The sequence below is a fragment of the Sarcophilus harrisii genome, chromosome 4, assembly GCF_902635505.1.
Source record: "Sarcophilus harrisii chromosome 4, mSarHar1.11, whole genome shotgun sequence".
NCBI classification, from domain to species: Eukaryota; Metazoa; Chordata; class Mammalia; order Dasyuromorphia; family Dasyuridae; genus Sarcophilus; species Sarcophilus harrisii.
This window is the reverse complement of record NC_045429.1, coordinates 462,861,986-462,884,670: the sequence shown is the minus strand read 5'-3', so window position 1 is coordinate 462,884,670 and position 22,685 is coordinate 462,861,986. Positions and strand designations below refer to the sequence as shown.

Genomic DNA, 22,685 nt, shown 5'->3' with positions numbered 1-22,685 from the left:
TCCAAACCGATGCTTCAGCATCTCTAAGCCCCATCATTTGCCGGCTGGGTCCCCGTTTCTTATGGGAGTTTGCAGCTCCTCTGTTTTCTTGTAGGTGACTTTGGGGAGTTAACCATGGCTGGAAAACCCTCCCCTCCTCCTCCTGGCTGGTGGGGAGACTCAGACTTAATGCCGGCACCTGAGTCATAGACCGAGCGATTAAAGCCTGGGTCCGTGCCCCAAACCTTATCTGGAGCTCAGTAGGACCAGCTAGAACGGGCTCCGCTGGCTCGGCCTTCCGGAGCCCAGGCTCGACCCAGTCCTTGAGGGAGCATCACAGGAGACCTTTGGGGTCCCTGGAGGGGGAGAAGGAGTATTTCTAGAGCTTCAAAAAGAAAGAAAAAAACTTTGTGTACTCTTCCCCCCCCCCCCCCCCCCCCCCCCCCCCCCCCCCCCCCCCCCCCCAAGCTGCATAAATAAGAAAAGGTGTCAGTTAAGTAGGAAACGGGGCTGGGAACGAGCTGCCAAGCAGCGCCCAATCAAGAGTAAGGAAGCGGGTTTGGGCTGCAGCCCGGGAGCAGGGCCAGGGCTTCCATTCTCGGGATGACTCAGGCCCGACTCCCCGCTTCCTGCCTCACTCCAGGGACCTAGTTTGGCTCCCACCAGCGCCTCACGGCCCAACCATGAAGACCGGCTTTGTTCGGAGCTCGCTCTCCATTTATTCACCTCGGCTCCCTTTTCACAACTGAAAGACAGTGAGGGGAGGTGACTCCCCCTTGTTTTGTCCTCGCCTCCTGGGGTTGCCAGGGGGCCAAAGCAAACACGGGCTCTGGGGCTGCCGCCTTTGGGAGCTGCTCCAAGCCTCTGCTTTGCTGGAGTGTGCAGGCGCGCTCCCCCTGAGGGAGGCCGGAGGCCCGAGTCCAAACGCCCTCAGCTGCAGGAGCCACAAGGCCCCAAGACGACCTGGGGCCCGAGACAACCCGGCCGGAGCCAACCTGGGGCCGAGGAGACAACCAGGGCTGGGAGAGGACCTGGGGCTTCCCAAGCCAAATGGATTCATGGAATTCGGAATTACACAAAGCGGTGGAAGACGACACCCTGAAATGCAGCCATGCCCCCCCCCCCCGCCCCTCCCCGCTGCCAGTTATCTGGGCCTCCTGGTATGAAACCCCCCGGCCTCGGACCTCGTGCTGGGCCCTGAGAAACCCTTGGACAATGGCTCCATTCTCTCTTTGTTTAGACTGAATATCTGAATCCTAAGCAGGTCTCTCTTGCTGACAAGGAAGAAAGAGAAAAACAGGGTTCTGTGGTTGCCAGAGATGGGATCGTTAACATGAGGAGAGAGTTTAGCCGATTCCCAGATTCTCTGAGAAGAAAGGAGGCCGTTCCCCAAATGCTCCTCACAGGGCCGGGTCTCCCCAGGAGCCGGGCGCAGGGGGCGGCAGCCTGACTCCAGCTTCGCTCCCTCCCTTCCGCCATGACCTTTCCCCTCATCCTTTATACTGTCCAGTGAGAGCAGCCCCTCGTGTGCGGAACGAACCTCTTCTTCCCCCCCCCCCCCAGCAGTATTTCGGTCTCTAGTTGCTGCGATTGGATATTCGCCCAATGCCATGAGAGAGGGGACACCTGAGTCCTGGGAAGTCTCGGCCTCCCGGTGCCTCGGGGAGGGACGAGGACCCAGGGCCTCCTTCTCCTTCTGGGTCAGGTTCAGTAAGTTCTGACAGCCCGGCCCCCCCATGACCAATGATAGGGACGTCCGGCCGAGGTGACCATGGAGCTTTGGTGTTGGGGCAAGAATCAGGGAGAACTCACGGGAAAACTCACGGAAGGGACCCGAGGCCTGTCCCGACCGGGCTAATTAGTGGTTGGGAACAACATGGAACAAGACATGGGTGTCTTTGTTAGGATACGGTTTGCACAAAACCCTTCCTCAGAGTTGGAGGAGCCTGATGCAGAAGGCCATGGGGGCGACGGGGTCTCCTTCGCAGGAGGCCAGACAAAGCCGGACGATCTGTCAGAGACGTTGTGGGGCCGATCCCCGCTCCAGTCGGGGGCATTTCCAACTCCCAGCTTGGGTGGGTTTCTTTTCCGGGCTAGACTCTGAATATGGAATAACCCCAGCTCTCCCACAGAGACTGTGGACACTACCACGGTCTTTAAGAGGGAATAGAACCTTAGGAAGGGGGCAAGTCAACCCACCTGCACACTCACATAGAGAGGGAGAGAAAGAGGAAGAAGGAGAGGGAAAGGGAGGGGGAGGGAGGGAGGGAGGGAAGGAGAGAAGGAGGGAGGAAGGGGGAGAGACAGAGACAGAGAAGAAGGAAGAGACAGAAAGAAGGGGGAGAGAGAGACTGGACTGTGTGAGGGGCAGAGAGAAGGGATTCAGAGAACTTCTTTCCTAAGATTAACTATGATTTTAGATGGATTGTTATTTCTGGAGAGAGATCATTTGAAGGCAGAGGAAAAGCCCTAGGGGAATTTCTTTCCTAAGCTTAATTATCACCCTATTAAGATTTTTTTTTTTTAATTTAATAGCCTTTAATTTACAGGATATATACATGGGTAACTTTACAGCATTAACAATTGCCAAACCTCTTGTTCCAATTTTTCACCTCTTACCCCCCCCCCACCCCTCCCCTAAATGGCAGGATGACCAGTAGATGTTAAATATATTAAAATATAACTTAGATACACAATAAGTATACATGACCAAAACATTATTTTGCTGTACAAAAAGAATCGGACTCTGAATTATTGTACAATTAGCTTGTGAAGGAAATCAAAGATGCAGGTGGGCATAAATAAGGTTGAATTCAATTATAATGTTTTAGTATCTCCCAGGTTCTTTTCTGGCATAGCTAATTCATTCATTACTGCTCCATAGAAATAATTTGGTTGATCTCCGTTTCTGAGATGCTGTCCATCAGGACTAGTCATCATCTAGTATTGTTGAGTATATAATGATCTCCTGAATCCCCATTCCTCAGCATCAGTTCATATAAGTCTCTCAGGCCTTTCTAAATCATCCTGTGGTCATTCTTACAGAACAGTAATATTCCATAATTTTCATATACCACAATTTATTCAGCCATTCTCCAACTGATGGACATCCATTCAGTTTCCAGTTTCTAGCCACTACAAAAAGGGCTGCCACAGACATTCTCACTACATCCTTTCCCTTCTTTATAATCTCTTTGGGATATAAGCCCAGTAGTAACACTGCTGGATCAAAGGTATGCACAGTTTGATAACTTTTTGAGCATAGTTCCAAACTACTCTCCAAAATGGTTGGATTCGTTCACAACTCCACCAACAATGAATCAATGTCCCAGTTTTCCCACATCCCCTCCAACAATCATCATTATTTTTTCCTGTCATCTTAGCCAATCTGACAGGTATCACCCTATTAAGATACCCAGAAGGCCATTCCTGGGAGACGTGGCCATTTTGAGAAAGCCGAACGGCGAGCTTAGTGGGGCAGCTGGAAGCACCAGGAAAGCTCTCATGTAGAAAGGGGCTCGGGGGTGTCTCGCAGGGCCTTACGCCCTTTGCCCATGGAAATGATGGCGGATTTTGGCACAGACCTTTCTCGGTGTTTGAGCTACTGGTGTGCCGAGTCCCCGATGGCCTGGAGGGGGAAGGCGCTTGGAACTTGCAGGATCTGGAGCAGGTCACGCCTTACCTTTGCCCCACCTCCCCCAGAAGGTCTGGTTGGTGCCCTCGGATGAGAGACGCCCCGATCACCAGCTTGGTTTAAAGCTTAGGAATGGGACCCAATGTGCACCACTTGAACTCAGAATACGACAAGATTTCTCTGTTCCAAAATGTTTCCTTCTGCCCTGATCTTGACCTCAGCCCATTTCAATCTCTATTTCTCTTAGTATTCCTCTCGTTCCATCTTTCTCTCTTGCCTCTGTTTCTCTTAGTATTTCTCTCTGTGGGTGTCTCTTTGTATCTCTGTTTCTCTGTCTCTGTCTTTCTCCTTCTCTTTATCCCTTTCCTTCCCTCCCCTCTTCCCTCCCTTCTCTTCTCACCTCCCTTCCCCTCCTCTCCCTTCTCTTCCCTCCCCTTCCCTCCCCTCTCTTCCCCTCCCCTCATCTTCTCTCCTCTCCTCCCTTCTCTGTCCCTCTCCCTTCCCCCTCTCTCAGAAGAAAAGACATTCAGGCAGGACACACCTTTCCCCCCTGGCACGAGTCCCTGTGGTTCCTTGGTCTCGGTCCCGCCACTGGCCGACAACACGAAGCCTCTTTTGCGATTTGTTTTCCCAGCTTTTTGCTATTTTGGTCCCTTTGCTCTGGGTTTTTCCACTTGCGCTGGACTGAAAGCGAAGGGACTGAGACAATGCAACTTTATATTCCTGAGAGACAGGAGCGTTTGGAATTGAGGGGACTGGAGCAGCGAGTGGAGAATCGTGGGACGACGTGAGCGAACGCCCCGACTCCATCTCGTGCCTCAGTCCTGGGGCCCAGTCCCCTTTCTGTTCCGCTATGGTCTAGTGCGATTTCTTCCTGTGAGAAAACTCGATTCCTTTGGGGAGATGGGAGAGAATTTGGCTGCACTGTTACTATCCCTGCGTGGCTGGGAAGCTGGGCCAGCCCTCCCTGCTGCTTGGAGCCCCCCGACCAAAGAAACAAACCCAGGGGTCATAGGCCAAAGACTGAACCGAGGCAATTTCTCACAGTCCCCTGCGTCTCGGCTGAAAGCTGCCCCGTCCCGGCCAGTCAGTTATTGTTTCTATGACCCTTTTTCTGGATCCAAGGGATCTCTCGGTTCCCTTTCTCCCTCCCAACTCAGAAAGCCCTGGCCTCTCCCCCAACCAGACCTCGGAGACCGGATTCTGTGTTCTTGCCGTTTTAATCCTTTGGTCCTGGGTGATTTTTTGCTTTGTGGTGCACGCAGACCCCCCTCCCCTGGTAGCCGAGGCCGGTGCCAAAGCTGAGGGAGGCCGGTGCCCCCGGCCTGTTAGGAATGGGGCCGAACAAGCTGACATGCTCTGAAGCTCAGATCTGTTTTCTCAGTGCCTTCGTCTGTGGCCCGCACGTGGCGATGGCCGCCTTTCTCCAGCAGTTCAAGTTCCGCAAAGCTCTCACTGACCCCCACGCCAGCCTAGGGCAGGTGCCCCTGTTCTGTCCCACAGCCGGGATCCTGGCAGAGCCGGGTAAAGGCTTCACGGGTCATCTCGTGGCCAGGGAGGGCCAGAGCCAGAGCCAGGGCGGGCCTCGGCCGGGGACCAGTCGGGCTCCGGGGCTGCAGCGGCTCTGGGCCGTGGGAGGCCGAAAGCCCCCACGTCCGCCCTGGCCCAGACACGAATGCAGCCACTCACTTCGGCCTCAGTGTCCCCGTGTAGGCCAGGGACAGCAACCCCCTCCCAGGGTTGTTGTGGGAATTAAATGAGAGTCTCTCGACAACGGTTCAGAAACCTCAAAGCCCCCCGGAGACGTGCCCTCATTAAGACTGTGATGGTGATTCTGGCCCCTCTCGGCCCCCAGCTCCCTCTGCATTATTACGGTATTTTTGATCTTGTGACTGGCTTCTAGAACGCCCCTGGGGGGGGGGGCACAAGCTGCAGCCTTGGTCTGGGGCAGATTAGCCCAGGGCCCGGCTAATGGCTCCATGTGTGTCCTGACTCATGATGGGGACTTCCAGCCCTTTGGGTTTTCTGATCGGAGGCTGAGCTCCAGTCTTTCAAACGACTGTCGGCCGTGGGGGGAGCAAAGGCACTTTGCCGACTGGAAAGCTTGGTTGCCATGGAGAGACACAGAGGGTCCGATGCTCTTGCTGGGATCCCCTGCACCTCTGGGATGAGGAGGTAGGCCCAGGAGAAAGACCCCCACCCCCACAGGTACCCGGAAAATAAAGTCGGGACCCAGAAGACTTCTTGTCCCCGCTCTTTGGGAGGCAATGGGATCAGCCCCACCGAGGCCGGGACCTGGGGGTCTGACCTGCTCACTTGGAGGCCCGCCTGAGCGCCAGCTTTAGCGGGCAGCCATCTTTGCGGGCGCCTTGGTGAAAGACGGGCAAGCATTTGCCCCGTGCCTGGAGTGGGGCTAAGGATGCAAAGGCAGGAAACAGTTCTTACTCACGGGATGCAGAAGCTTCGGGCGCAAAGTCCTGACGGACGCTGTGAGGGCGCGCACAGAGAGGTCCTGACGGACGCTGCGAGGACGCGCGCACACGTGCGGATGAAAGAGTAAGCGTGGAACAGAGATCCATGCTGACGGGCACGAGCTTAGTGGGGCAGCTGGAAGCACCAGGAAAGCTCTCATGTAGAAAGGGGCTCGGGGGTGTCTCGCAGGGCCTTACGCCCTTTGCCCATGGAAATGATGGCAGATTTTGGCGCAGACCTTTCTCGGTGTTTGAGCTACTGGTGTGCGGAGTCCCCGATGGCCTGGAGGGGGAAGGCGATTGGAACTTGCAGGATCTGGAGCAGGTCATGCCTTACCTTTGCCCCACCTCCCCCAGAAGGTCTGGTTGGCACAGCACGGGGCTTCTCGTGAGTTCTTGGTGCCCTTGTATGACACACAGATCAAGCCTGAGAAGCCAAAGCTAGCCAAAACTTAACTAGGGGTGGGATGTCGGGCTCTCGTCTCAGGGGTTGACATTTAGAAGGTGCAAAAAACATTTAAGAGAATGATTTTGAAAATTCTTACATTGGCTGTGCATTAAGATAAACTCCTTAAATGTATAAAATTCAGGAATAATTAAATTGGGAAGCTATAGATTGCTTACCTTCTCCTCCTCCCCAAAGGAGCTGTGCCCCTTAGGAGCAGCTCTTTGATTCTGCTCCCCATCTCCCCTCTTCCCCGAAGGGAAGCCAAAACCCCTGGGCCGTCCCGGGCTACGTCAAAGATCTCTTCCCCAAGATCACCCTCATTCCCCTTCTGCTTCTAGGGAACCTGCCTCGATTGCTTCTGAAATGAACAACAGAGAGCAGTTGGAGATGTGCAAAAAGCTTAGAAATGCGATCATGGTCCCAAGGACAACCCTGGGGGGGGGCGCTGCCGGGACCCCCATCTATAGATGAGAAAACGGGCTGGCCGAGGGGTGACCAGCCAGGGCCTCGCACTTAGGATGGGCCAAAGGCTGCTCCGGAGCTGCGCTCTAACGAGCCCACACCCGGATTGGGAAGTGGGGGTGGAAGTGCTCCCTTCCCTGGGCTCCCACATGTCTGTCTGGGGCTCTGGAGTCACAAGCAGGGCCAAGCTGGCTTCCTGACGGACCCGCGTTTGGTCAGATTGGAACTGAAGAGAAGACCCGCCCCGGCCCTGACAGGCCATCCAAGAATGACAACCCTCCGGCTCTGCCTAAAAGACAGGGGTGTGGAGCTGCCTTCCTGACTGGGTCCCCCCAAAGCTGACCCAGGGCGGGGGGTGCTTTCAGGCAGCTTGCGTCAACTAGATTTCCTTCCCTCCCTCCCTCCCTCCATCCTTCCTTCCTCCTTCCTTCCTCCTTCCTTCCTTCCTTCCTTCCTTCCTTCCTTCCTTCCTTCCTTCCTTCCTTCCTTCCTTCCTTCCCTTCCTTCCTCCCTCCCTCCCTCCCTCCTCCCCCCTCCTCCTTCCTTCCTTCCTCCTTCTTTCCTCCTTCCTTCCTTCCCTTCCTCCCTCCCTCCCTCCCTCCTTCCTTCCCTCCTTCCCTCCCTCCCCTTCCTTCCTCCCCCCTCCCTCCCTCCCTCCTTCTTCCTTCTTCCTCCCTTTCCCTCCCTCCCCTTTCCTTCCTCCCTCCTTCCTTCCCCTTCCCCCCCCTTCCCTCCCCTCCTTCCTCCCTCCCCTCCCTCCCCCCCTCCCTCCTTCCTCCCTCCCTTCTTTCCTCCCCTCCCTCCCTCCCTCCCTCCCCCTTCCTCCCCCCCCTTTCCTTTCCCTCCTTCCCCCCCCCCTTCCCCTCCCCAGGGCCTCTAATCCAAAAATCTTAAACCCCCCAATCCCAAAACCCCCTTTCTTCCCACCAACTCTCCCCCCACCCCCCCCCCCACCCTTTTAGGTAAAACTAAAAACAACCCCCTCTTAAACCCCTCATTCTTATCACCCTCATTTTCAAAACCCTCTCCACCAACCAAAAAAAGCAGCAATCCAGAACAAAGGATCCAGGCAAGTAAACGAAATGGAAAACCCTGAAATGAAAGAAAACCAAAATGGAAACCCCAAAACCACCAAAACCACAAAACCACCAAAAAAACGAAAACAAAACAGAAACCAAAAACAAAGAAACCCCCAAACTCAAAACTATCCAAACCTCCTTTTTCACCAAACTGGCTCCCCACTCCCTCTCCCAGACAGGCCACACAAACCGCGAAACTAGAAACTTAACTCTTTTCACCTCCCACAAAACCAACTCCCTCCTAAACTTCCGGCCTTTTCCCTCTTGCCCACTCCAGTTTAAAACTTTAGACCCACAAGGCTCCCAGAAAAATTCTTTATAGAAGGACTTAGAAACCTAGGTCCCTTTCCCATTCTCCCATCTGATAGAGGAAAACACCCCCCCCCCAGACACCCCCTTGCTCTGTGATCAAGCAGGTCCGAACTCCCTTTTCCTGGGTCCCAGGCCGCCGCCTCTGCCCGGGCCTGACGCCCCCCCCACCCCCCCCCCACTCCCGGGGCCCCGGCTCAGGGCCAGGCTCGCGCCTCGGCCCGGGTCCTGCCCAGGAGCCTCCGCAGTGCGGGAGCCGCAGCCCAGGCTGCAGAGCGGGACCGCTCCGCCCCCCCCCCCCATCCCCGGGGGAGTCCAGCCTCTGGCCCACGGGCGGGAAGAGACTGTCCCTGCTCCCTCTGCAGCGGCCGCAGCCTCGGGGGGAAGGAAAATAACGCGGCCGCTGCAAAAGGTTGTGCCCCCCCCCCCCCATGCCCGGGGCCAGAGCCCCTTTCGGTCCCGTGGAACATTTGCTAGAGAAAAGGGCCTGGGGGGGGCAGGGGGGCAGCCCCTCTTCTAGGCGCGCATTTGTGGTCCGGGAAGACTCGGAGAACGGGCTGCGTGGGGGGGGGGGGTCTAGGGGCCGGACCCCCTGGGCCTGGAGGGGGATGTGGGCAGGGCAGGGCAGCAGGACGGGCTGGGCGGGGCTGGGCGGGCAGGGCTCTGGCCAGAGAGGGACAGGGCCAGGGGGTGGGGGTGGGGCGAACGAGACTGGACTGTCCTCTGCTGGGCGGGCAGGGCTCTGGCTGGTTCACTCCGCTAATAAGGCTCTGAGGGCTGACTCTGCAGAGCCCGCCAGGCCAAGAACTGGGTTGAAGCTTTGGGGAGCGGAGGACCGTGGGGAGGCCTCCCCGCTGCCCGGCCTTTCCTTCCGTGTTTCTCTGTGCATCGCGGCCCTGCCGTGGGCTTTTTCCATTTTATTTCCCCAAACCCCGGCAAAGACAGTTTCCAACGTTCCCCCTCGCCAAGCCTCGCGCTCCAAACGTCCCTCCCGCCCTTCTCCCTCCTCAGGCAGCACGTGCTCCAGTGCAGGTTAAACCTGCACACGCCCAACATGCCCCCAGTGATGGCGCTGCCCAAAAGTAATTAGATCCAAAAGAAAAATGAGAAAGAAAAAACAAGCAAACAGACAAAGGGGGCAAATGCGAGGCTCCGCTCAGCCCCCCAGGGGACTCCGGGGGCTCCCCCCTCACAAGGTCGCTGGACCGGCCCGAGGCGTCCCATGGTGGGAAAAGCCGTCAGGATCCATCACACAATCTTCTTGTTGCTGCACGTGCTCTCTGGGTCCCGCTCGCTTCCCCCGCGTCAGCTCCCGTCAGTCTCTGTGGCCTCTGAATCCCCCTGTGATATTCCTTACGGACCAATATCCTCCATCACTTAGCCAGCCTCCCCCCCTCCCCCCCCGCTGGGCACCCACCAGTCCCAGCTCTTTGCCACTAACGTCGCACGCGGGTCCTTTCCCCCTTTGGGATCAGCCCCCGGAGCCCCCGGTGGCTCCCAGCGTGGGAGCCCTTTGGGCACCGTCCCAGACTGAGCGACCCTGTATTTCAGAACGTGGCCGACCATGGCCCCAAAGGTCTCCAAGGTGCTTCACGCACGTTACTGAGATGCTGCCGCCCGGGAGCCCGCAGCAGCCCAAGGCTCTCGTGGTTCCCCAGTGTCGCCAGCTAGGAAGTGTCTGACGCTAGATTCGAACCCAGCACCCTGGCGGTCCAGCTCTCAGCCACTGAGGCTCCCTGCCTCTGACTGAATTTGGAGAGCACGTATTCCCTGGGAGCAGGAAAGACGGGGCCTGGGGGGGCAGGGGCTGGGCCGGCCGCCCCTCTCCTAGGCTCGCATTTATGGTCCAGGAAGACCCGGAGAAGGGGCTGCGTGGGATGTGTGGGGCCGGTCCGTTGGGCCTGGGGAGGGATGGAGCTGAGGGGGATTCAGTGGCTTTAGGGAGTCTCTGTCCTTATGCTGAGCCAAGCTGTCACTGACAGGAGGCAGGAGCTTCCCCCGCGGCCACCGGCGGCCACCTGTTTGCAGCCGTGTGCGTGAAGCTTCAAGGTCCGGCCGGACACAGCAGAGGGGGGAGGGGGGATCACGGGTGTGGAGTGTTGCACACGGTGTCAGCCTTAGTTGATGGTGGTGAATTTTGCTGAACTGCCCTTTTTCTCTTTTATTCTTTGTTCCAAGGGAGCAGAGGGGGGGAGGAGCAGGGGGGGGGGGGGGAATGTAGACAAAGCTTTCCAGTGCAAAATGTGTGAAGGAAGCAGGCCGAGCTTTGTGGGCGCGAGCTCCCCGTGATCCAGAGGCCCCTCAGCAGGAGTCTCGGCGACCACTGTCCCCCTCCCCCCAAAAGGCCCCTGGGGTAAAGTCAGAGACCAGCGCCAATGGCCGAGCTCCTGGGGCCCCGGCTGTCGGACAGGGCCTGCGCTCGGGGCTTCTGGGAACGGGGCAGGGCCCAGGCAGGCGGAGGCAGCGGGGATCTGGGCCCCTCTCCAGAGATGGGTAGGGGGGGTTTCCCAAGGGGACATTTTGGGGAATTTCCCCTTTCAATTCTAACCCTGAGAAGAGTAACTTCGTTTCTGTCATAAAGGAAGACAATATTCACTGGGAAAACAGCGAATCTTTGGAACCCACGGGCAGGACTTGGATCCCCTCCTTTGGGGCCTGGGACATTTTCCCTTTTTCTTTTCTTTCATTTCCCTTTTTCATGAGGATTCGGTTATTCCCTGGATATTGGTGCAGTGAGAAGGCCCGGGGGAGACCTGCTCCTTCTTTCTGTCACCCCCTTGGGGCATATGGGAAAGGTCTGGGCCCTGAGTTCTAACGATGGCTGGAAACTCCCAGGGGCTGGTGAGCTCTAGAGCAACCCCCGGGTGGGCTTGGGTTCTCTGGGAGGGTCCGGAGCGGTCACCGACGGCCACGTCGCCCCCAGGGGTGGTCACACTCGCTCGGGACCGTGCGAGGAGCAGGTCAGGAAGGCCGTCTGGTGCCGGCGGGGCCTGAGGGGACGGGCCGCTTTCTCCCCCTTGTGTGCAGGATCATCTGATCTTCGCCATGTCGGACCTGGAGAAAGCCATGCTGGCCATCATCGAGACGTTCCACCAGTATTCCGGGAAGGAGGGGGACAAGCACAAGCTGAAGAAGTCGGAGCTGAAAGAGCTCATCAATAATGAACTCTCTCACTTCTTAGGGGTGAGTGTTACCTCCCGGGCCCTTTGGCCCCCCCCAGAACCAGCGGGAACCGCGCGAGGCTCCAGGGAACGCAGTGGGCTACATAAGATGGGGCTGGTCTCCTGCAGCTGTTCAGGGATGGAGTGCCTGGCATGAACACAAATCCTGAGGCTTTCCAAGCCTCTATCCCAGGTTCTATTCTTGGGCCCAATTTCCTGATGAGGAAGCTGAGGCTCTGTGCTCTCCCAAGGCCTCACCGCTAGCTTGTGTCGCTAAGCCCAGCTCTCCAAAGGAAACCCAGAGACAAACCCAAACACAGGACTGTGAGAGCTTGGGAGGGACCGTGGGAGGGATGGTGCTCTGGCCCTTTGCCACGGGCCCTGTGAGCCTTTCAGGCCCGTTTTCTGCTGCCCAGATGCGCCTGGTTATGCCCCCCGCACCCCTGGGGTACTTTCATTAGCCGGCCTCAGTCATCCTCACCAGCTCTGGAGGAGACGAGTGCTCCCCCGCCACCCCCACCCATCCCTTCAGAGAGTTTGCATTGACTGTTGCACAGACCCATGACCAAGGGGAGGGGCTCTTCCTGGGGGCTGGGGCGGATGGGCCCATATTTGGCTGAGCCTGAGAGGTCTCCTGGGCAGCTCCAGGATCACCTCCGGGGGGAGAACAGACTGAGCTGTGGAGGAGCTTGGGACACGGCCACCAGAGCAGTTGATGCAGTGGGGAAGCCTGCTGGAGCACCCCCCGAAGCTGGGAGGGGGCTTCCTCCTCCACTGGGGGGGGGGCTACAAAGGGAAACTGCAGCAAGTACTCCTGGGAGTCACCGGGCCCTGGGAGTCACAGCTTCTTTCCAGATTATGCTTGGGGAAGCAGAAAGACTTCAGGCGTCCTTCCTCCCACCAGCACAAGCCCCCTGAGCACGGGGGCTGCTTTTCTCTCTCATTTGCCCACCTGGGCCTCGAATGGCCGGGCACTCGGTGCCCGCTGAGGCCGGCCGTCTGGTCTGCGACGGCTCCGTCCCCCCCGCAGCAGACTCGGGTTTCCTGGGCCAGCAGTGGAAGCATAGAGGGCAGACTCAGGGGAAGGGGAGGATGCATGGACAAGGACTCTTCCCATTTATTTGGAGAACAATGGAGCGTGCACGATGTGGAGCCGGCCCCGGGTTCAGGAGGTTGGGGGCTCCGGCCTGCTCCATGGGCTCACGCCGGCTCCGGCCTGTTCCACCAGGGACACGGCTCCAGCTCCGGCCTGCTCCATGGGCTCACGCCGGCTCCGGCCTGCTCCACCAGGTGCATGTGGTTCTGTCCTGCTCCGCCGGGCACTTGCTGGCTCCATTTCACTGGTCCAGGGGGATTGAAGGAGCTCCCTATAGTCTAGTGGGATAGATGGAGAGGGGTAGACAGACAGAATACTATCTCTCGGACTTTTAGATTCCCAAGGGCTTCACTCTCACGATTCCCTTTGATTCTGAGTGTCCCTGTGAGGCAGATGCTACTGTTATCCCCATTTTGCAGATGCGGAGATGGGTTGAGAGAGGGCAGATGCTTGCCCAAGGTGACACAGCTAAGTTAATATCAAAGGCAGGACTTGTACCCAGCCTTCAGTGCCCTCTGCCACCAGCTGCCGGTCATAAATGGAGAGAAACTGCTCTTGGGAGATCAGACGAGGATCTGGCGGCTGGGGACAGAAGGAGGAGGGGCCGGGCTGGGGCACTCTCCCAGGGCCTCCGGGGAGTGGGGGCTGGGCTCGTGTCGGCGGTGGGCGCGGGCATCAGTGCAGGCTCTGAGGAACCTAGGCTGGGCCCATGATGCCATCTGGCAGGGAGCCCCCAGGGGTGGGACCACCCTCTCCTGGGCGAGGGATTCCACTCTGAAAGCCCAGGGGCTCAGAGGCTTGACGTGAGGTCTGAGGCTAGCCCTCTCTCCGCTCAGTCACGGAGCCTCGTTTGGGAGAGTGCAACCATAGGAAAAGGTGAGTGAGGATGGGATGAGGGGGAAGGAGAACCCGTAGGACCCCAGGGACTCCCAGAGTCCCCCGGGGGAAGGCAGTTCTATGTTAGACGGGAGAGGTTATGGGGGCCGTCGGCCAGAGCCCTGCTTGATGACAAGAGCCCAGCGTCTGGCCCTCTGGTGGGGGTTCCGCGGCTGCCGGGTCAGGCCTGCAGCTAATAGGGATTCAGAGGCCGTTTGTTCCAACCCCCTCTTGTGGGAGGAAACCGAGAAGCTCCAGGGCCATTCACCTGCCGCTGACGGGGACGTCCGAGGGCGTCTGCTCCCCCGCTCTCACTTTATGGTGGAGGAAACTGAGACCCGAGACGGCTTCGAAGGCAGCAGAGCTGGGGCTGGGCCTGGGCATCCCTGACTCGAGCGGCCCCTCCTCCGCGAGGGAGGTGGGATCGGGGCTGATCTCTGCTTTTGCTAACCTTGTTTCCCTCAGGAGATCAAGGAGCAGGAGACGGTGGACAAAGTCATGGAGACCCTGGACGTGGACGGGGACGCCGAATGCGACTTCCAGGAATTCGTGGCTTTTGTGGCCGTGATCACCTCTGCGTGCCACGAGTTTTTCGAGCACGAGTGAAACCCTAAGAAGTTCCACCGTCACGGAGGTCGAGCAAGACCCCGCTGACGTTTTAAGCAAAGCAGCAAAGCAGAGCTTGGGGTCTGGTAGGACCCCAGCCGGCCAGCCCCCTAGGTAGCTTACTTAGTAGGAAATTTGATGCGCTTTGTGACTAGAAACAGGAGAGCTTCTGCCAGGACCAAGAGTCGCCTTCACTCTTCTCAAAGCATTTCTTTGTAATCCCTGCCTAGAGGACCCAGGCTCTGCCAGATCCCTGCCCAATTGCCAACTAGAACCCACAGAAAGATCTCCCCTCCTTTTGTGAGTGCCAAGAAAAGGCAAGACGCTTGAGCCTCCCCGGGGTGCGGGGGGACAGGCTGAGCCAGTGGGGTGTTCCTGAAGGCCACCAAGGTCCCTTGGGGTTGCCATGGCTCCCTCTGAGCCGCCATCTTTATCTTATTTTAAAATATAGATTATTGCTTGGGGGCGGCCAATGGTTCACCTCCCCACCGCCCTCATTGCTTTAGTCAGGAAGGGAAAGCAGAGAATCTGGGCACGTGAGTCCGCAGGGACGTCCCAGGGGGAAGTGAGCTCCCGGGGGCCGGGCCGGACCCAACTTAGTCGCTTCTGCCCAGAGCCCGGGATCTTGCACACAGGAAGTGCTTAATCAATGCTTGTTGCATGTTCAATGACATGAGTGGGTCAGAGTGGATTTTTCCATAACAAGAAATTCGTAATCAACTGAAAAATAGAAAGTATAACAAATAGAACCAAAGCAGATCCAACACAAACATGCCTTAGAAACTCCCACAGTGCTGGAGGTATGCACTTGAATCTGTCATAAGAATCCCCAGTCCTATATTCATTCACTCACTCATTCATTCATTCACTCACTCGTTCATTCACCCCCTTACTCATTCATTCTACTACCATTCCTTTCGGGTGAGTCACTCGAGGGCCATCTCAGCGGTTTTTGGTGGTGAGAGCAGCTGGGCCGAGGCGGGGAGGTGGCGACGTATTATGTGGAACGTGCCCCGCAGGGGTCAGAGTGCGCCCCCCCCCCCACCGTCCTGTGTGACTGGGTGAGCTTCCCTGGGCTGTAGAAGGAAGTGACCCCTGTTGGCCCCCGCTCCAAGCTTCCATAAACATCGGGTCGTGAACAAAAAACATCCAATGGAAGAAACCCCAGTTTGCTACGATTTCCCTCCCCATCGAAGCCTGAACCTCCATGGCTCCCCGAGGCGGCGGGACTAAGGCAGAGTTGGGGCAGACACCTGCCAGATGCTGGAACTCTTCACGCTTCAGTAGTTTCCCACCTGGCAGGAGGATGTGCTGTTTCTCCTCAGAAAGTAGCTTTCAGTCCCAGCTGGGGCAGCCGCTCCTTCAGCCTTGGGGACTCGCCCTCTGTGGGCTCAGCCATGTGGCTGAGTAAGTCGAGGCGAGGCGAGAGAGACTCTCCTTTGGTCCCTGCACCCCGCCCACCCCAGGGGATCCTGGCCACGGTCGGTGCCTCATCCTGCAACTTGCTTCCAGTGGGGCCGTTTTGCAGTCCCAGCCACAAGGAAGGAGTGATGGGAAAATGGACACAGGCGCGTTCTCAGTTGTTTGGGGTTTTGTAAAGGGGGAGCGCCTTGGGAAGGCTGGGGGGGGGGCTGACGATGGATGCTATGCTCTTGCCTCATAAAGATGCCATTCCTCCAGTCTCTTGGGATCTTTTGAAGCTCCTGGAATAGGGAGCATGTGAGTGTGTGTGTGTGTGTGTGTGTGTGAGTGTGTGTGTGTGTGTGTGTACACATGATAAATCACTCAACAAGCATTTATGAAGCTCCTACTGTGTGCTGCAATGGGGAGCCAGGGAGAGAAAGTCTGAATCTGGGCAGGGTCTCTGTGGGAAGGGGCCGAGTTGCTTGCAGCAGCTCCAGCAATTAAGACGGAGATCAGCGGGGAACCTGGCAGGCAGGCAGATTTGGGCTCAATTCAAGGAAGAATCTTTTAATCATCACACTGGTGGGACAAAGAAATGGGCTGAGTTTACAAGGAGTGAGATCCCCGTCCCCTGGAACCTTCACGGAGCAATCACAGGCCCAGCCCTGGAGATGCCGTGGAGGGAAGGGTGTGAGCCCTAGTGTCTCAGCTGTGCTCTCTCTGCTGCTCTCCGGGCCGGGGGTGAGGGGGTGTGGGGACTGAGCCCGGTCATCACTTGTGCTTGGAGGGGACATGAGCCTGGGAGGCGTTCAGTCATCCATCACTGAGAGAAGTGAACCCCACTGACACAGGAGCTGTTCCCCCTCCCCCCTTGGTGCCTGCTGGGCAGTTCCTCCGGACTCAAGGGAAGGAGCTTGTGCGGTGTCCCAGGGTTCTGAGGGCCAAGGGCCGCCTCTGGGGGAGGAGCCGGCCGTGGGGCCCCGGGACCGCCCATTTTGTGTCTGAGCCTTCTGAGGCGATTCCACTGAAGCTGCTGAACGTGCAGTCTGACAGCCAGGAGTTCAAATCTTGCCTGGGACACTGACAGGTCATTTAAGGGCTCTGAGCCTCCCTGAGGCGGTGACATTTATAGTGCTTATCTCCGGGAGCTAATGCTTGGAAAGGCTCTGCCCACCTTGAAGGGCCCCACACGCAGGGTGGCTCTCTCTGACGGATGAGGAAACTGAGGCCTTGAGTATTTAACTGACTTGGCCATGTGTGCATAGTTAATTTGGGAAGGGAATTCATTCCTAGACCAGTTTCCCTTTTAGATGATTTCTGGGCTGGGGAGGACCTCAGGGCTGGGGGGCACCTCAGGGCTGGGGAGGACCTCAGGGCTGGGGAGGACCTCAGGGCTGGGGAGGACCTCAGGGCTGGGGAGGACCTCAGGGCTGGGGGGCACCTCAGGGCTGGGGAGTCCAGCCTTCTCCTTTTACGGAGGAGGCCCAGGGAGGCCACTTTGAGATTTAGGATGTGTCAGAGGTGGAGGCTGGGGCCCGGGTCTCTCCCCACCCTAAATCATCTCCAAAGTGAAGCTGCAGGGCCCCGTGGCTGGCGTTTGTCTGAGACTGGCCCTTGGGGCCATGGGGAGCAGGAAGCGGGCTGGGGGGGGGGGGGAACGCCCCTTGTGACTCAGTCTCCTGCAGAGGTCCCAGGAGGCTCCAGGGAAGCCACGGGAGGGGGACTTGGGGGGGAGGGTGGGAACGCCAGTGGGACCCCAGTCTCCCTCAGAGGTCCCGGGAGGCTCGGGGGAAGCCAGGCCGGGGGCTGGGCCTTTCACTCCGGGGCCTCCCAGGCCAGGGGCCGTCGCCGCTCCAGTGCCGGCCCGTCCTCCTCTTCCTGTTCCTCTCGGCCGTGACGACGGCGGCGACGACGGTGAAGGGGACCACCCGCATTTAGGGTGCGAGTGGCCCAGGGCCAGGGCCGCGCCCCGCAGCACGGGGGCTCCCGGCAGGTCGCAGTCGCACACCCAGGGGTTGCGGGCCAGCAGCGGGCGCGCGCCGGGCGCGCCGATGGCCAGGAAGGCGCGGGAGCGGAGGCGGCCCAGGGCGTTGCGCGCCAGGTTGAGGTCCAGGACCTCCGGGTGCCGCAGCGCCGAGCAGAGGCCGTCGGGGAGGCTCCGGAGCCGGTTGTTCTGCAGCCGGAGCCGCCGCAGGCGCGTGAGGCTGCGGAAGGCTCCGGGGGCGATGGCGGCGATGGCGGGGTCCCGCAGGCTCGGCTCGCGCAGCTCCCGGCAGTGGCGCAGGTTGCGGTTGGAGGCCAGGCTGAGCTCCCGCAGCGCGCCCAGGCCCGCCGAGAAGCCGCCGCCCAGAGCCGCCAGCCGGTTGCGCCGCAGGTCCAGCCTGCGCAGGCTCTCCAGCGCCGAAGGCCCCCGCGCCCGCGATGCGGTTGTCCCCCAGGAACAGCATCTGCAGCCGCCGCAGGAGCCTCAGGGAGGGGCTCGGCACGTGCAGCAGCTGCGCCCCCGACAGGTCCAGGCGCTCGGTGTCCAAAGGACGTATAATGTGTCAGGTTAGCCCTGAGTACCACGTCAGGGCTCCTTTCCGGCAGAGGCAGGTCTGAGACAGGGTTGCATGTCATGGCCAGCGGCCAGGAGTAGCCAGTCGCCCAGCACAGGGAGAGAGGCCGACATCTGGCCGTGTGCCCGTCCTGGGGTTGGAAACTGAGGCCCTGAGAGCCCTGCACCTAAACAGGGTGAGCCACAAGAGGGGCTGCCATTTCACGGCTCACACTCTGCGCAACTCACTCTTTCTCTTCCTTCCCTCCCTCCCTCCCTCTCCCTCCCTCCCTTCCTTTTCCTCCTTCCCTCCCTCCCTCCCTCCCTTCCTTTTCCTCCCTCCCTCCCTCCCTCCCTTCCTCCCTCTCCTTTCCTCCTTCCTCCTCCTCTTCTTCCTTCCTCCCTTCCTTTCCTCCTTCCTCCCTCCTCCTCCTCCTCTCCCTCTCCTCCTCCCTCCCCTCCTCCTCTTCCTCCTTCCTCCCTCCCTCCCTCCCTCCTGTCTCTTCCTCTCCCTCCCTCCCTCTTCCTTCCCTCCCTTCCTCCCTTCCTTTCCTCCTTCCTCCCTCCTCCTTCCTCCTCCCTCCCTTCCTTCCTTTCCTTCCCTCCTCCCTCCTCCTCCTTCTCCTTCCCCTCCTCCTCCCTTCCTTTCCTCCCTCCTCCCTCCCCTCCTCCCTTCCTTTTCCCTCCTCCTCCTCCTCCTCCCTCCCTTCCTCCCTCCCTCCCTTCCTTTTCCTCCTCCCTCCCTCCCCTCCCTCCCTCCCTCCCTCCTCCTCTTCCTCCTTCCCTCCCCCTCCTCCCTCCCTCCCTCTCTCTCCTCCTTCCTCCTCCTCCCTCCCTTCCCTTCCTCCTTCCTCCCTCCTCCTCTCTCCTTCCTCCTTCCCTCCTCCCTCCTTCCTCCTCCCTCCCTCCTCCCCCTCCCTCCCTCCTTCCTTCCCTCCTTCCTCCTCCTCCCTTCCTTCCTTTCCTCCTTCCTCCCTCCTCCTTCCTCCCTCCCTCCTCCCTTCCTTTTCCTCCTTCCTCCCTCCCTCCCTCCCTTCCTTTTCCTCCTTCCTCCCTCCCCCTCCCTTCCTTTTCCTCCTTCCTCCCTCCCTCCCTTCCTTTTCCTCCTTCCTCCCTCCCTTCCCCTCCCTCCCTTCCCTCCTCCTCTCCTTCCTTCCAGCACGGGCGGATTTTAACGTGAGTAGCCCCGTTTCTCGCTCTATTCCTCTGCAGCTACAGAGTGGCCAGAAAGCCGGCGGCCAGGCCGACAATCGGGAGCTGCCGCCAGCGTGTGAGCACCGTGTGCGGGTGAGAGGAGGCTGCCGCGGGGGGGGGGTATGTTGCTGGAAGTCAGGAGGCCCGGAGGAGGAGGGAGGACGCTCCAGGCAGGGGGCAAGGCCAGGACCGGCGCGTGCACGTGGGCGCTGGGCGGAGGACTGACACACCCCATCCAGGAGCGATGGAGGCCGGGATCCTGACAGCCGGGCTGGGCCGGAAGGCGCGGAGCGGGGGGGGATGCCCAGAGCTAGGAGGGAGGGAAACTGTCCTGGGCTCCACCCAGAATCCAGTGCCTCCCGATCCGGGGCCCCAGGGCAGCAGCTGGAGGGAGGCACCTGGGCTGTATGGGCCTCCTCAGGGCCCTCCCTCCTCCTCAGCCAACCCAGATTTGGAACTATCCTCTGTCCGGTTTGGGTCTCCCGTCCACTCCACCTCACCAGGCCCCAATCTCGGCGCCCCTGACATAGCTTAATCAGATCCATCTTACCTGCTATGGCGACCCCATACTACTACCTCTGCACGGAGCCCTCCTCCCCGCGCGAAGGCAGGCTTGGCCCAGTGATCCTGCCCCCCTGGGGTGCCCCCGCAGCGGAGGGCGCCGAATTTGGAGTCCGAGGAACTGGATTCAAGTCCTGCCTCAGCCACTCCCTCCAAGGACGGGGTTTCTGCATGTGTGGGTGAGGGGCTAAAGGGCCCAGGCCCCTTCTGGCTGCGAGGCAGATCCCGCCCAAACGCACGCCAGGCGCAGGAACGGGCGGTGGGAGCGAGGGGGGCGGGGAGATCTCCCAGCGGCCTTTGCTGAGCCTCTGGGATTCAGGGTCAGGGGCAGCTGCAGGGATGGGGAGAGCGGCGGGAGAGAGGCGCTGACAGCCCGGTGAGTGATCCTTAAAAGGGGAAATGGGGAGGGCGGGGTGGGAGGAGGTGGGGAGGGGAGGGGCAGGTGGGGGAGGGGAGGCAGGGAGGGCAGGTGGGGGAGGGGGAGGGCAGGAGGGGGGAGGGGCAGGAGGGGAGGGCAGAGTGAGGGAGGGTGCGGGCCCCGGCATCTGAGTGGCGGCCATCCTCTGTGTGGCTGCCTGGGGTTCAGGACCTCACCTAGAGCCCAGCTCCGAAGCCTCTGAGGTCAGCTGGGGTCAGCCAACCGTTGGGTCCGCCAAGGCGGCCAGAGGTCGGCATGCGACGGAGAAAGGGGGCCCGGGCCCGCTGCCTGCTCGCCATCAGGGATGGGCGCGGATCCCTGGGGAGAGACTGTGGGAGCAGCTGGCCCCGCTCCCTCACTGTGGCCTTGGGTCCCTCCCACCCAGATCAGGGCGCCTCTTCTGTTGCTGTAGAGAGGGAGCCTTGGCCTGCCTCCTCCCCAGCCCCGGGCGGGGCCGCTCTCCAGGCCGTGTGGCGCCCCCTCGTGGGTCGCCGAGCCCAGGCGGGTGGGTCCATGCTGACCCGCCTTGGCCTCCTGGGCCCAGGGCCGTCTCTGTGGCCCGGGAGCCCGCCCGCCTCCTCCCTCCTCCCGCGCGGCCTCGCCCCCGGTCCGCGGGCTGGGCCATGCCCGGCCCCTGGGACAGGGCGCCCCACAGGTCAAGGCTACGCCGCTGCAGGCTGGGAGTCATCACGACTTGCCCCACGGGCTCGCGGGCCGAGTGAGAGTCTGGGGTAAGATTCGAATCCGGACTTTCTGGCCGGAAGCCAAGGGAACGCTCGGCCGGGGAGCGATGGGGAGGGAGGCGCCGAGGCAGTGGGGGCATTGAACAGTGCAATGGGAGCCACGGAGAGGTAGGAGCTCAGCGAGCGTCTGAGAGACTGGGATGCCTGGGCAGGGGGGCGCAGTGCCTCGGACGGTAACTGGGAGAAGCTCAGGCGGTGCCCAGTAGCTGCCTGGTACACAGTGCGCCATAAGTGCCCGTGGAACAGCGGAGAGCGCCTGCCCTCCACCCGTGCAAACCCCACGAACTGGCGGATTAAGGCGGGATCCCAGCCAGAGTTCTGGCCAATCAGCCGGTCCCACGGCCGGCCCCGGCCTTATAACAGCTCGTAGTTATTCGCGGTTCCTGGCGGTTCGCAAGGGCTTTCCTGAGACGGCCCGGAAGTGAGCGGCGGGAGCCCGGTCCCAGAAAAACCGCGCCTACCAAGGTCCCCCGAGCGCCGGGCTCGTTTCCTAAGGGGCCCCACCAGGCCCGTGTTTGCCGCTGCCGGGCGTCCCCGCGCAATGCCCGCCTCCTCCCGTCAGCAGCGGTACTGGAAGAAGGACCAAGGACGGAAAGACCAGGGAAGAGCCAGAGCGTTGAGCCGTAGGCTGTTTGTGGCCCTCCCGACCCCCTGGGAGCCCTTTTAGTGAGGAAGAAACGGAGGAAGGTGGAGGTAAAGAGGGACCGGCAGAGGCCTGGGCTCAGCCCTCACCACTAGGGGGAGCCAGGAGAGGCCGGAAGAGGCAAGCCCCGAGCTCTGCCTCACCACTCAGGGGGGAGCCAGAGAGGCGGAAGGAAGGCCTGGGAACCTGTCCTCACCACCTGGGGGAGCCAGAGAGGTCAAGGAAAGGCCCTGGGAGCTCTGTCCTCACCACTAGGAGCCAGAGCCGGAAGGAAGGGGGCCCTGGGAGCCTGTCCCCACCACTCAGGGGGAGCCAGGAGAGGCGTGTAAAGGAAGGGGCCTGGGGAGCCTGCCCTCACCAATTAGGGGAGCCAGAGAGGTATGGAAGGGGCCTGGGGAGCTCTGCCCTCACCACTAGGGGGAGCTGCAGAGGCGGGAAGGAAGGCCTGGGGAGCCTGGCCTCACCACTAGTGAGCCAGGAGAGGCCGAAGGAAGGGGGCCCTGGGGAGCCTGCCCCTCACCATACTGGGGGAGCCAGGAGAGGCGGGAAAGAAGGGTCTCAGACTCTGCTTCACCACTAGGGGGTTTCAGGAGGTGGGAAGGAAGGCCCTGGGAGCCTCCACCACTAGGGGGTTTAGGGAGTAAGTGGGAAGGAAGGCCCTGGAGCCTCCCCACCACCTAGGGGGAGCCAGGAGAGGCGGAAGGAAGGCCTGGGGAACCTGTCCCCACCACTCAGGGGAGTTTCTTGTGAGATAATGGAAGGAAGGGGCCTGGGAGCTCTGTCCACCACTAGGTTTCAGTGTGGAGAGGCCGGAAGAAGGCCTGGGAGCCCTGTCCCTCACCACTAGGGGGAGCCAGGAGAGGCCGGAAGGAAGGGGCCCTGGGGAGCTCTGCCCTCACCACTAGGGGGAGCCAGGAGAGGCGGGAAGGAAGGGGCCCTGGGGAGCTCTGCCCTCACCACTAGGGGGAGCCAGGAGAGGCGGGAAGGAAAGGCCTGGGGGAGATGGGGCATTGAGGGGAAGGTATCTCACCTGCCTCTGAGAGGGCTTCTCTGGGAGCCGCAAAG

The 22,685-nt window shown here is 60.1% G+C and overlaps 1 protein-coding gene across 1 annotated transcript; it reads left to right on the top strand.

The window, feature by feature from the left end:
- Positions 1 to 11,377: 11,377 nt before the first annotated feature.
- Positions 11,378 to 15,800, top strand: S100B (S100 calcium binding protein B). The gene is made up of 2 exons (XM_003770394.4): positions 11,378 to 11,565; positions 13,981 to 15,800. Exons 1-2 carry the CDS (start codon positions 11,428 to 11,430, stop codon positions 14,119 to 14,121), a joined length of 279 nt encoding a protein of 92 aa, XP_003770442.1. The 5' UTR covers positions 11,378 to 11,427; the 3' UTR covers positions 14,122 to 15,800.
- Positions 15,801 to 22,685: the final 6,885 nt, after the last annotated feature.

Bases quoted from the DNA above. Each gene is read 5' to 3' on its own strand.
- S100B (XM_003770394.4), top strand. From the start codon at position 11,428: ATGTCGGACCTGGAGAAAGCCATGCTGGCCATCATCGAGACGTTCCAC. The intron at 11,566-13,980 runs GTGAGTGTTACC...TGTTTCCCTCAG, and splicing joins AACTCTCTCACTTCTTAGGG to GAGATCAAGGAGCAGGAGAC.